Raw genomic sequence first — 14,744 nt, forward strand, 5'->3', positions numbered from 1 at the left:
CTTCTCACTAAACTCTTTACGTGACATAAATTAAGAAAGTTCTAATTATGAAGATACTTTAGATGGTACTTATCAAGGTGGTTCTAATCGCGAAGATACTCACACACTCGTGACCCCGTAGAAAGCGGCGGGATCGTCCAAGTTGTTAGTATTGAGATCTGCCCAGAACTTGACCAAGAAGAATGCGTTCCGCGGCCCTTTCTCGTATAACTCTTTGAGGCCGCCCTTCTTCTCAGGGAACTTGTCATTTATCTGTTGCACGTCTACCGACTGGAAATAAAAATTGTACAATAAGAAGACATTTCTGAAAACTATAATTCGTTACTATAAGTTGTCCATTTTTAAAAGCTCCTCCTTGTTTAATTGAAATAGGCTTCACTTGTAGGAAACTTGCTTTAACAAAAGCGCGCTTTATTCACACTAGTACCATAATACAGTTCCATGATGGAACTACTGATAAGCTATAAAATTTTTGGGCAAAAACAAAGGAGGCAATAAAAAATATGTGACATAAATAGGTATTTCTAATTACCTCTAATAAAGGATCTGCGTATGAAACAGCACCACCTATATGTACAAAGAGATGTTGTGCCGACGCTGTGCTCGGAGGGTACTGTTAACAAGTTAAAAAATATATATAATATCGTTAAACCATAAACTATATGCTATAAGAAAGAAATATCGCTTTGTTTGTGTTGTATCACAAGACATAAGTTTATCTGTAGCTCTACGTACAGTAATTAGGTTATGTACAGTAATATAAAGGATAAACTCTGACCGTATTCCGTGTAGTTTCGGGAACTTTAGAATTATTGAAATAATACCAGTCCATATCTTTCCCATGGATATTGTAGAAGGTGACTAAGAGATAGGCTTATAAACTTGGGACTCCTCTTGTAGGCTATGGGCTGGCAACCTGTTACTGTTTGAATCTCAATTTCATTATGAAGCCATGCAGCTGAACGTGGGTATACCCCGCAAGGGATATAGACGTGACTATACTTAGGTATGTTTGTATGTAAACGGTGAACGGTAAGGGTTTCCAGAGATTTCAGTGGTTATGCGTACCAATTTTCCAGTTTATCGGGTCACGGAAGTCATAATATAGACTTTCCTATTACTGGGTCGTGGTCATTAGATCCTGATCCTGGCTTAATCTCCAGGGAAGAAGCAAATGAAATATATGCCAAAAATTTCATGAATCATGTTGGAAGTATATAATCAGAGATCAATAGTGGATGGAAATTAAAGTCGCATAGAATGAAGGTTTACCAATTTCAAAAAGATCGGCGTAAAGCCCAGTAGTAGGAAGGGATTAACTGTTTTTTATAAAAACATATTATAATAATTATTATATTATAATCTTATTAACAACCATGTTCTTTGTCGGGGGTTAAAAATAAACGCCAATAAGAACAAAGCACAAACATACCTAATTTCATATTCTACTTCAAATTCATAAAATATTAATGTAATTGTTAGTTTATTAGTTGTATTTTTACTGAACTCATTATAATTTTATCAGGCAAATGTAGGAGGAAGATATAAAAACTCAATTAAGACGTTATGCTTGCCTAGTTTATTCAATTCTTAGGCTGAGTCATATCAAAACACTTGAATCGTTAAAAGTTCAAGGTCTTCAATTGCAAGTTGAAACTTTGTTTTGGTAAAAATGTCTAAAGCGATGTCGCAATGTAAATTGTATCGTGTGCGAACGTATTTCTTTTTCAAGGTAAGAGTTTGTCTAAAATAATTCATTGTAAATGAAATAAAGAACATAACTTTCGGATTCCCGCCAAAACGTGCGGTGCCATTTTGTGCCACAAAAATGTTTAAATAGTGTTTTGTAATCGCGTCCTTAATTTCTATATTATAGTAGTTAGGTATGCTTTACCCAAAATCTACATTTATGCTAAATCATTTTTTGTTTACAATGAGTTAAGGCAGCTGGGGTTCTCAACTACGTAGTAGTAGTCCTAGGAAAGTAAGACTCGTAATTTGTATGTATGCAGTTCACTAACTCAGCGCTGTTAATTAATTAACAGTGCTGACTTAGGGTCTGTGTGTGAGAGTCTGCGACTCTTACCGTGTCAGGGTCTCTAGGATGTTCCACGAAGGCGGAGAATTCCACAAGCCTCAGTTTGTGAGTGGCGATGGCCCGGCCCTCCCAGGGCGGGGGAGGAGCGACGTCGGTGCCCCCGGGGACGCCAACGCCGGCCACGCCGGGGACGGCTTTGTAGCCCCCGCCGGGGAAGGGTTTAACACTGAAATGGTGGAATTAATAAATTAATGTTAGACGGATATACAGAGATGTAAGTCTCAAAATGGATGATAACTTATATAATGAATCATAAGTTTAATTACAGATATTCATAAACATTAGAAAAAATTAGACTCCGGCCCATCTGATGAGCTTAAAGAAATCTTTTTAAAGCAATGTTTGAGTCTTTCGTAAAACTGTGACAGGAAGTAGGATTAAAAATATATATTTATTCTCTTATAGTAATTTCTACTCTTTTCATGTCTAGGTGCTAAAAAATGTAAAACAAATACTTACTCTTGTGAGGTCCCTGCTTGTAAACCTGGTTGCCAAAATTGCTGAAACAATAAAAAAGTAAGTTAGATAAGTTTATTTTAAGCTACTTTTGGAAAAAATACAAAGCTTTATATTATTATGTTATTTAGCCCACTTTGTTAATGTCAACATAATAACAACACATTATGTACAAAATAAGCGATTTTAGTTTGTAACGGCCGCACGAGACCTAACAATTAACCTATTTAAATTTTTTTTCAATTTACTGCAAAATTAAGTATTAAAGCGTTTTTTGATTAACTTATTTTTGTTTATTATTTTTGCCAACAGTTATAAAAACATGCCTTCCATAGAAGCCAAGATATTTGAAATATGCCATCTCATCAAAATTTTATCTGCAGACTTTCTGCAAAAGCGATCATGTCTCTTTTTCGTCGTGCTTTTGAAACTTGGAAGGCAGGTATGTCGTTTTTTCCAGTTAGGTACGAGACGGTAAACCTTTAGCCGGTCTGAAAAATCTGACGCATTTTTGGTCACTTACACACACGAGTTTGATAAGATCATCCAAAAGAGTTTGGCCTTGTCTCCCTAATTCGATGAGATGATTTACAGAGGATTCTTGACTTTCATTATTCTGTTTGCCGAAGAACCCAAAAGTAAAGTGTTGATAACCACACGGAACTTGATAGTTAGGTGCATTGATATTTTAAAAGAAACCCCTCAACCGAAGAGCTTGGATGACAAAAATAATGAATATGAATGAAGCAATCAGGTTGAAATAAATTCAAGAAATATGCTGGGATCGTGGCAAGTGGAAAGACATAACTTCTTATCCAAAATCGCCTCTTGATGAGATGGCATACAATCATGATATCATCTGACAATATCTGGGCTTGCGTTTAGTTGTTTGACAGCACACAGGCATGCGTCAGTACCGAGTGGTGGTACGCGGGGTGGGGCAAACCGGCGACTATCTGAGCGCTCGAGAGCGCACTCATCGACTGCATCGCCTTTTCCTTCATCATCCCACCATCCTAAATAGCATTTCATACTTTGTAACAACGAACCATTTTGGACTCAACTTATTGACTACTTATTAGGTGTCAAGATTGATGAAGTTGTATCAAAATTTTATTTTGAATTATTTTATCACATAGCGGCAAAGTAACGGGTGGAGCAATCCAGCGACTATTTGAGCGCTCAATCGAAAGCGAACTCATCGACTGCATCGCCTTTTCACAATTTAGTTGTGAATTATTTTCCCGAGTTGCGGTGTAAAAGTATTGCGGAGTTCAGGTGTATGATACGTTTGCATTCAGATCTCAGTTACAATTAATTGAGTAAAATAAGTACTTAATAAACATTATTTGTTCTGAAATTTCTATGATTTTATCTGAATAAGAATATTGTATGCGTGTCGGTCTACCCTAAGTTCATTTATTACCATATATTTTTCATTCATTCATATAATCAAGCTATATGCCTTGCGGGATAGACAGAGTCTACCAGTCTTGAAAGGCCACGCTTAGCTTTAAGACTTAATGATAGAATTGAGTTTAAAGTAGCGACAGGTTGCTAACCTATCGCCTAAAAGAAGAATCCCATGTTTATAAGCCTATCCCGTAATATTATGTTCACATATATTATCTTTAACATAAAAATGTGTTCCTTTTTCTTATGTATAATAGTATGCATTATAAATAATATTATAAGGAGAGCTTCTAGTCGCTTTGCCTTCAAACATGCTTGGAATGGGATCTTTCTTCGGCAGATCAATAAATGGGTCATCCTAATAATTTGATATTTCATGTGTATATGTATCTTGTACCTATGTATTTATTAATTTTTTGTAATTTATGTATCTTTCATAATGCATGTAATCATCGCACCACCAACTTAAAGATTTTCTGTTTGGTCAGCTGGTTGACTGGTAGAGAATGCCAAACGGCATAAAGTTAGCTTGTTGTACATTTGTTTTGTGCAATAAAGTTTAAAATAAATTAATAACTCACCACTTTGAGTTTGGCCTGTATCTCCCGCAGTTTCCGCCTGGCTAGCACCTGTATATGCGATGAAACTTGTTTCCGTGTCCGCGTCTTGCCCGTTCTTAACTTTATATACCTCGCTATTAACTCGTTCCTCCCTGGAATTATATTATAAATTTTGTTATGTTGTGATATTATAACAATTAGATAAAGTGACGTTTCGTACTTTTGTCAGTTCCCTCTTTGTTTCCTCACACAAGAAATTATACTTGCAATTATCTATTATCTATCTATATATATAAAACTCTTCCGTTACTGAGTGACTGACTGACAGACAACGCACAGTCGAAACTACTGGTCGTAGACAGCTGAAATTTGGAATGTAGGTTCCTTGGGATATGTAGGGGAGCACTAAGAAAGGATTTTTGGAAATTCAACCCCCAAGGGGGGGAAAAGGGGTAAAAACGTTTCTATGAAAAATCTTATTCCTTGGGTTTATAAACTTGAAACTTGGCATGAACACGTACATAGGCAAGTAAATATATAGCAATAAATATAGCAAGTAAATTGATATTTTTGATAGTGATAGGTCTGTGTCGAAGTGCGAGAAGTCTTAAATATTGGTTAGTAAAAAAATACGTATCAGTTGCGGAAAGCAGGATGGCACTAAATAGGATGGGATGGGACAGGATAGGACTGGACGGGGCAGGACGGGACACAACAGGTTGGGACGGGACGGAACAGAACGAGAAGAGACGGGACAAGACGGGAGAAGCCATATGAATTTAAACCAAATATAAACATAAAACAGCCCCGCACGATATGGGATAAAAAAATGGGTGAAATTTTATGGCGTATCCTTATAATATAAATACATTTGCGCGGGCGAAGCCGCGGGCAAAAGCTAGTTAAATATAAATCGATAAAAGACATTATCTACATTACGCGTATGAATTAGGCCTATGATAGTATATATCTAAATCACACACGTAAAGTAGATAATATTAATTTAATTATCTCTCATCACAGGGCGCTGGGTAAGTATTTTCAGTTGTTTATCTTCAAAAAATTCGCCCTCTAATATAAGCATATAGTGACGATGCCACCGAGCCAGGACATTGAAATTATAAGGTAATAACCTTATCAGCTATCTTCCTGATTTGGGGCTTTGTAATATTCTCCTAAAGAGATAAAAAGCAATTCCTAGCTGCTTTATACGAATCAAAATTATTATTATAATGAAAAGAATGAAGCCATGTATTCAGTTGGTTGTTAACAAAGGCAAACTCTGATAAAACATTATTTTACAACCCCACAAATTGAACGGTTAAAAAATCACAGAGTAAATAAAAGTCGGAATCATGTGCCGATTGACATAACCCGCGAGATTCCCCGCATTGCAGGATCAGAACAATCGCGCATCACAATGCAATGCCGGCGTAGCAGCCCGTTATGAAACAATTTTCAAAATATTTTGAATAGCTATTTTCAATCATTGAAACAGCAGCCAAGTTGGAATGCGGGGTGGATTGGTTGAAGCGGGCTGCAATTATGAATAAATTTTCATCGGATAAATCGAGTTTCAATATAAATTGAAGCTTTATTTAAATTTGGGACATATTCAGGGTTGATACATTTTGAGTTCTGTACCGAATTTTATTAATCAGTTAGTAAAATTGTTATGTATTTGCTACAATGAAGTCTAAGTGTAACTTAGCATCACCTATAAATGTTATATAATGTCTGAGAAAGAAATTAAAAATGATCTGGTCGCACAATCATTTCAAATGATATGACATGTTTTTCAAGCAGGTACTCTTGGCAAAATTAGATATTTTTTCATGGTCACTGTTGCAACCGAAGATGACTTTTACTACCACAGATCAAAGTTTATTTCATAAAAATAAATATGCCACTCCAACAAAAAAGAATCGCATCGTGATAAACATGATAATCGACTAAATTAATGGCATTATTTCGTGTATGGCATTATTAATTTGGCCAATAGTCCATTATTATTGGACGCGCAAAGGAGAGAGGGCAAAGTAAATTGAAATCTCATTGAATTCGGGGAATGCGATGGCGTCGAACGAGCTGGTGCGAATTTAATTAACCCTTGCTGCTCGTTGAGGCGGCTAGTTCACATGTGCCTGCCCAATTTGTCCATCAGTCTCGATTAAAATATCCAGTTGATATTCGATATAACCTGTCGTTGTAGTTACTACTTCTTGTCTTTTTTGAACGGTCAATTTGATAAGGTTTTGAAGATTTTCTTTGTTTTTCAAGGCGGCTAGTCGACACGCACCTGGCTCGATTAAACTATCCAGATATTTAATTGCGTAGCGTAATTATTTGATACTTTCAGAGAAGACTTTCATAGATAGGTAAATAGGCGAAATAGTATAAATAGGTTCTTAGTATTTTGAGTTGGCTAGTTCACGTGTCCCTGCATAATTCGTCGATCAGACTTGATTTAATAATCTTTGGTAACATGTCGGCGTAATTACCTCCGTATTTTCTCTTACTTAGAACCGGTCGAACTCGCAGAAAATTCTAAATTTTAAAGACTAGGTACGTTTATATCGGCGTTTCACGCGTAATGTGTGTGTTTTTTTTTACTATTGGAAACAACTAGTTCGGTAGATTTGAAACATGTTCATGACTGCTGGCGGTGAATTGTTGGAGACCCAAATTATAAAGGGTCATGTCACGATTTTCTTTCATGAGGGATTGATTTAGTAAAGATGGGAAATTCTTCTAATATTTCTTTTGCTGACTTTCTATGAATTTTTGAAAATTTGTTACCATGTAGGTAATTAATTTATTTTGCATAATGCAAAGGTGTTTAGAGAGATCTATAAAGCCGCGCCCACGCGATCAATGAATCATTATAATATTGAACTCAAAATTGGAGCGAAAGGAGAACGAGCTTGGGAAACAAACTCTTGAAGACTTAAGTTAAACATTCCTGAAATTGCTACGAAATTATGGCACCGTCGTAAACTTTTCACGGCGGGCGTTAAGCTAAAATTAGTAAGTGTGGCCACTCTAACAAATTGCTGTTAACATGAATTAGTATAGAGTATAAACACGTCGTGTGTTGTATCCTAAGCGTAACACTCGGAGTGACACGGACGCCCGCTAATACAGCATTAAGAGTGCCTTCACCCGAATCGTCGTGTGCATCCTGGTATAAATAGCGCGGTGCAGAGGATCAACCGAAACGTTTCTATTCCTCGGCGAGTAGAAAAACAAAAGATGATTATTTATTAGTTCGTTAGTTGGCTAATTTGGTCCGCGGCAGACGACGCCACGCTCTCGTGCGCTTCGCAGATGCAACTGTGCGTGCTCCACCCGCCTCTATTCTATGAATATTAACTCATTTCTTCAATAGAGTAGTTCTCGATTGCCCCAGTTTCCTCTTGCTGACAATTATGATAATGAACGGTGAAAACAATTAAGTGTTGTCCATTCTTTACGCTTAAATATGCTATAGATTAGAATATAAGGTAGATGTTTTTGTAAACGAAATTTATTCGACAACAGGGGAGATATTGGAGATCCATCAGAAACACATTAACGTAGTACCGGAGGCATGATCTCGCGATTGTTTTCGCTCAGAGGGCTTTGGCACTGAAATACTATTTTAAGTGATGTAAGTAAAATACTTAAGATTTCTCTCTTATCGTAATGGAAATAATCTTAGTTGATACCTTACTTACTTACAATATTAATAACTTGGTAAATTATGAAAAACCAAGTAACAGCCAGAGATGATCCTTGCAAAACTTCATTATATGCTGAAGATTGATGTTATCTCCAGTTATGATAAACAAATTTATTTTAAAAGGGTTGACTTTTGGGATTTCCAACATTACACGAATCTAAAAATAAATCTAAGGGCACGAGAAGGGCGGAAAATATTTAGAGAGCGAAACTAAATAAGTATAAGAATATTACCCGTAATGTGAACCATTTTATATTTTTAGATCACATAGTCCATTGATATTGAAATGGAACACCATAATAAAGGCTATGCCCGATAAAACGCGCATGAATTAAACAGCAATGAAAGAAGTTACGACTTCAAAAGTTAAAGTCATAAAGTTGTGCGGGATAAGGGTAGAGTTTTCCTACTCAGGGGGTATTGCTTATTCTTTATACAGAATATTTTGGTATAGCTAATATTTCATTGTACAAGTCGTTTTAAATGTCGCGAATGAAGTAACAAAATGTTAGATATTTTTTCCATATGAGTTAGTTTTATTTGGAAGTGTATGTAAATTCTAGAAAGTGTAGAATATTTTATTTAAATTTTACTTGCGTTTTGTTTAGTTTGAAACAATATTTTTTTTGTATAGTTTGTAGCAAATAGATTTCATTTGCAAAAAATGTGACAAAGGGATGATTGACAAAAAGTAACATTACAATTTGAGCGAGATATGAGACACAGAAATTCACGCTGACCCAAACAGGAGCTATGCGCGGCGAATCTTCGCGGAAAGGGTTGATTCGCCGGCTCTAAGGAGGATTTGTCGGGAGACAATCGGGAGTTATGCCCAAGGCGGGCGGGGCGCTAAACAACGGGCGGCCCGCCCCTTCTTTATATTTTCTTACTGCGTTCGCCGCCTGGCGGCGCGGCCGGGCCCCTTACACGCTCGCTCGCTCACTAATTGCGCATTCTTCGCATAGTTTAGCCCTCCCGGCGAACCCCTCGCCTTCTCCCCCGGACCACGTGAAGCCGTGCGCCGGCGAAACTTTCATACTGCCAGGATATTGAGCGGTTTTGAATGTCTTAACTCACGAACGTGCCGGCAGCACCACAGCAAGCACGGGTTTGTTGGCAAACTGTTCCAAACTACACTACACGCCCGACTCCAACTTGCCGGTTCACTCACGTGCTTTCCAACTATGACGTGAACACTTCATTCAACACAACGCTAACTTATCATTATCTCATTTTACGCGGCGCTAAAACAAACTATGTTAGAATGATTGAAGCGTATTTAACAATGTTTGAAGTACTGTGAGCTTTGTTAAAAAATTTCAGTTTTGCTTCCTAAATATAATAACTGGTATTTTTTTAAGTGTTAAGTTTGTAAGCCCTTTAATTTTAGTTTAGTTTATTATAAATCTATATCAATATCATTACCGTGAAATGTAAAACACTGAGGTTTTGATTCGTTAAGAGAGTTTTAAATACTCAACTGGATAAACCTTGATTCAGAAATACCTACTAAATATATTAACTAATGTATTTGAATAAAGTAAATTTTATTTTTTTAGATACAAGATTAATCTTCAGCCTGAATGATAATACAGTTTTTCAAACAAAACCAATAAAGAGTTATCCCATTATTTTGTTTTGACTCTAGCAACAGCTACTGACGTATCACATTATGCTTCCACGAAAAGTTGTTCTGCAACACTGTAGTGTTCAGAGTGCGACCACACTGAAATGCTTTACAATTTGCTGACATTTTCACTTGATACCCGACCGCTCAACTCTACATTTTGTTATGTGAATTTAGTAGTATTTTAAGTAAGATTTGGGTAACTTATAAAGGAATTATAGAGCGTTTGTTTGTTCTTATTAACACTTCGTTGATATTTGGAAAATAACAAGTACTGTTTATGGTAAAAACCAATTATGAATACTAATGTAGAATTAACAGATTGGAAAGATGACCCCAGCCCTAATATGCAAAAGGCTGTCAAACATCAACATGGAGCATCCTAATTCTACGGGAGTCATTTCTGGCGTTGAAAATAAAATGGAACATGATATCCCACAGATTAATAAGAGTTGTAAGCTTAAATTCCCTCGGCTTGAAGGGCGAGGGTGTGGATGTGGAACAAATGCGGACGGACAAGGGTGACGGACATAGACTTAGTTCTAACTAGATCCCGCAAGTGAACTTTGTGTCGCAAAATGTAGACTAATGGTAATTTTTTTAATAATATTTTTATTCGATATCTGTTGTGATAATCACCAAAAGAGTTGGTAGAAATAAATAACTTTATCAATAAATTCTACATCGCAAAATCAACTTATAGTTATTTCATTATAAAAAGAAAACTTAATTAAAGTGCACTCAAATTATAACTAAAGCTAAAACTACTTATAAAAAAAAAAATAAGATATATAACTTTTATCAATTATTTCGCCCTCTTGACTTTTTAATTTAACACTAGTTAATTGAATTTCTACTGTATTTATTCGCTCATTTTTTTTCGACTTTGCAGCTCAATAAATTAAGCATCATCATATATAGAAAATATCAATCCTGCTTTGTTTTTAAGGTCAAGGGATAAACTGGCTGTATCTAGATATCTATATCCGCGGTGACGTACTTTCGGAGCTAGATTAAGGCGGGAGGACACGTTCTGGCGTAATGTGCTCATATATTGTCCGGACGCGCGTGTCCGCAATTATTGTATAGGTTCCCACCAACTGCGCCGTTTTGTAAATTATATTCAAGCTTTATTATTACAGAAATTGTCATGTCTTTATTCTTAAAAGGCAGATTGTTTAACATAAAGGTCAACTTTAAACCCTTTGTGTCCTTTAGGTGGTCAATGAAGAACTAAAACATTGCCAGCCATTGCCTTTTCAGTTAACATGAAATCCTTGACCAATGTTTTTGTTTTATTGCAAGAATCGATCTTTATCCTGTGGATAAAAAGAAAACCTAAATTTATTTTCATTAAATCCTTTTTGATCACTTCTGATCTGTAGAAATTATAATTTTGATAGGAAACTTATCCTACTAAAAAACCGACTTAAAAATCACAAATATTTGGTTTTAAACTATCGCGTTGCATTATACTATTTATATAAATATCACAAATACATTTAAATTATACCCTTTCCTCTTACATAAAGCCACAATGGCAGCGATAAATACTTTTATCGACTCAAAACGATAACGCAACAATCCGTTCAAACAGTAAGCGCAAGGGTAATCCAAGGGCCGTAGAGAAAAGTAATTTAAACGTAAATTTCTTTCCGTCTATTAAATCACTTAAGGTGGACACATAGTCTGCGGTAAATTTGTTTAGCAATTCCATTTGGCATCGCGAGGGCAGTCCTTAATTAAACTCGGGACGTATTATGTTGGCTTGAGGCGAGTTAATGCGAGTCCAGTGTCTCTCCCTTAATAATTGCTATACGTCTATTACATTTTGTAACGGCTTCACTACGCAGTTAACCTTAGATACCTATGTTTGTGTTGTTAAAATTTAAGACATCGATTGCAGATACTGATGAAACAAAAGAAGTTTGCAAGGAACGTGGAAAGATGTAGTCTCTACCTACTTCTCCGGAAATAAGGCACGATTGTTAGTAGGTATAATTTCAGAATGTTTTACTAGATTTAGCTTGCGACTTCTTACGGTAATAGTTTCGGCTGTGTGTTGTGAGACAATCAGTCACCATCACCATCTACTCGTATTTGTATTCCTCGAAAACTTGATTGCTAGGTAGTTTCCATTTCCATTATTATTGAACTCAATATAAGTACAATATAAGTACATAATTTACAAGTGAAAGTAAACATAATCGTTTATTTTAAACGACAACATAAAAATTGTCGTGTTGGGCAAAATTTAGCCGCTTTAATGTGAATCTGAGCTTTGGGTCGAGTTGTGAATTGTTGGATATTTTGTTTCAGTTAAAATTACAGTGTATTCTGGACAAGGTTCTGGTGCCCCCAACGTACGAGTAACATACACAAGTATGCTAGGTATTTTAACATAACATGTGACGGTGAATTGGTACTGTGAGATTGTTATTATCATAAATACTTACATCTTATGTTACATTCGCTTTGTTAAGTACATTATGGGGAGTTCAAGAAATAAAAGATATATGGAGAAATGGAACAGAATTTGGTCGAAGTCAAGTTAGATTCTAATGTTGGAACCTTAACACTTTCTATTTTAGCTGACCTGAGAATCGAACGATACGAGGTTCGATGATAAAAACTTTTACTGCTGCGTAAAACGCTATCTATTCGTACTAATTTATTGCATCATTGTCAGAGCAAATCATATTCATCTCTTTTATCTTCAGCGTTAGTATTCTGCTCAATGTTCCATAAGTTATTAATCTTAAAAGATTTGCATTAGCAGTTAATTTGCTTAGGTTTGTTGAGAGTAGCAATCGTCACGTCGCGGTAACGAGCTCCCTTAGTTAACTGTTAACGTGAAAAAATTTCTAACTCGCCTTTACCCCAACTTCTAACTCTTCCGCAGCTAACAGAACGTTTTGTAAATGTTTGAGTTATTATAAATTTTATTGGATATTTCGGAAGTTATTTTTAGATCGATTTATCTATAGTTTTTATCTTAGGTACGTTAGTAGCATAAATACAATTTAGTTTTGGATAGAGTAAAATTGAAACAAAAATTTCAAGGTGCAGGTTAAAATTGTGTAGTAGGTACATAGGTGCCTAGTGTTCGCCGGCACATCGTGTTTCAAAATAATAATTTTACAGCTTAATAACATGTAAGTATACTTAAATAATAATTTTGTACAAACTGTAGTAATTTATGAATGCCACATTAGTTACATAACGTAGGCAAAATAGCCTCGAATCGCTATTAATTAGCATAACAACTTAAATCAGACAAGTGTTAAAGTTTTTAACGAGTTGCCTAAGATTTACCGAATCTAATAATTGGTTATTTGTAATTGATTACCGAAGTTTACATTGTGAACTTGTTAACTATCCGAAGTAAGAGGAACATCGAACAAAAGGTAAAGAAGGGACTCCACTTGCGTTCTCCGAATCGGCGACATGGCCCGATCGCGAGAGATAATAATTGTCGGTTCACGTCTTTCCTCGGAATCCTATTGCGCAAACTGCTTTGTCGGCTGGCATCAATACCTACCGAGGCTTTTGTCTCGTGCCACCTCCATTGTTCATTTTGGCTCTGCGGCCTTGATAACTTCATAATTCATCCAAATTGACATGTAAGCAATGTGAACGCGACTTTGCAATGAATGTTCTCGATCTATAATCATCTCCGAATTCTGTCTCATAATTAATATGTAACCCGCTTAGTTGTAGTTATAAATAGATCCGTCAATATTTATTTTTCCGCAGCTTTTTACTACGTTATTCTGGAAAATTCGATGACGTCATAATACGCACACAAACGCTCGGAACTATCATAATTTATAACAATCGTTAATATTTGGTACCTTTAAACAATTAATTATCTCGTGAAAAAATTATTACATAAATCGTCTGTGGAATCCACTTACACAGTTGAAGAAAAGAAGCTAATTTTAGACAAATTGGAGCCTTAAAAATCTGGTGGAGCATAATTCTTAGATTAGAAATTGGAAGAGAAACTATATCGTTAAAATATGAAGTGACAGTTCCTCTATAATGGCCTGGACTCACCGTACATCTTGCCCTCATCGGAGAGGATGATTTTGCGTCTGCCACAAGGTGGGTAGATTGCCAGCGCCTCCTGGAAACTTTGTTCGATGTCTGGACTCCATACTCCTTCTGCGTCTGCCGCCGAAAGGTCCTGGCAATTATCAATTATGGGCTTAGTAAGAAAGTGAAAGTTCATAAAATCCATCATCAATCATGAACATATTAACATTAGGCGCTCTTGATTGGCTCGGATTGGTGGTTTCTGAGATCAAATTACGCCTAATGGAGCTATGTTTCAGCTGTTCTATTAGTAGCAGCCTAGTATTCACAGAGAATTTGGTCGTGTCTAGGAATCCGGATGTAGAACGCCATGATCTGATAATTTAGACAAAGTTTTTAAGTTGCTTAGTAACAAATACAGGTACTATTCATGTACATTACACTATTAGCGTTATCTAAGTGGTAATAGTTTCAAATTTTCCATCAATGATAGTCTTATCACGGATAAGAACATAAAACAGATGTATTGACCACAGTTCGCAGATTCAGAACCGACAGAAGCCGTGGAGTGCGTCATTGTAATTAATAGACTAGCATCTATTCTCAAAAGAAAATAAAAATAACGCGGCGCCCTCGACTCGGTCCGGCCGACGGACGATCGAAAACATCGTGAATCACGCAGTTCCTTGAAATTGAAAACACTCGGAACTCTGTTACTGCTTTTGTTGTAGCTAGAAGTCAATATTTGCCCAGTTACTTCTTGCTAGTATTGCGAATATGTGTATTGTTAAGTACATTTCGCTATAATTTATTATCAACCGCGCGTGCTAT

General features: G+C 36.2%; 1 protein-coding gene across 2 annotated transcripts in view; it reads right to left on the reverse strand.

The window, feature by feature from the left end:
* The window catches only part of LOC106131324 (protein scalloped), a 64,700-nt gene that overhangs the window by 5,623 nt on the left and 44,333 nt on the right, over nucleotides 1-14,744 (reverse strand). For both annotated transcript variants that reach the window (XM_013330395.2, XM_013330392.2), the window contains 6 exons: nucleotides 13,935-14,064; nucleotides 4,549-4,679; nucleotides 2,558-2,598; nucleotides 2,087-2,264; nucleotides 533-613; nucleotides 104-270 (listed from right to left, as the gene is read on the reverse strand). In XM_013330395.2, coding sequence (XP_013185849.2) covers nucleotides 104-270; nucleotides 533-613; nucleotides 2,087-2,264; nucleotides 2,558-2,598; nucleotides 4,549-4,679; nucleotides 13,935-14,064 — 728 coding nt within the window. The remainder of the gene's footprint in view (nucleotides 1-103; nucleotides 271-532; nucleotides 614-2,086; nucleotides 2,265-2,557; nucleotides 2,599-4,548; nucleotides 4,680-13,934; nucleotides 14,065-14,744) is intronic.

The sequence above is a fragment of the Amyelois transitella genome, chromosome 6 (assembly GCF_032362555.1).
Source record: "Amyelois transitella isolate CPQ chromosome 6, ilAmyTran1.1, whole genome shotgun sequence".
NCBI classification, from domain to species: domain Eukaryota; kingdom Metazoa; phylum Arthropoda; class Insecta; order Lepidoptera; family Pyralidae; genus Amyelois; species Amyelois transitella.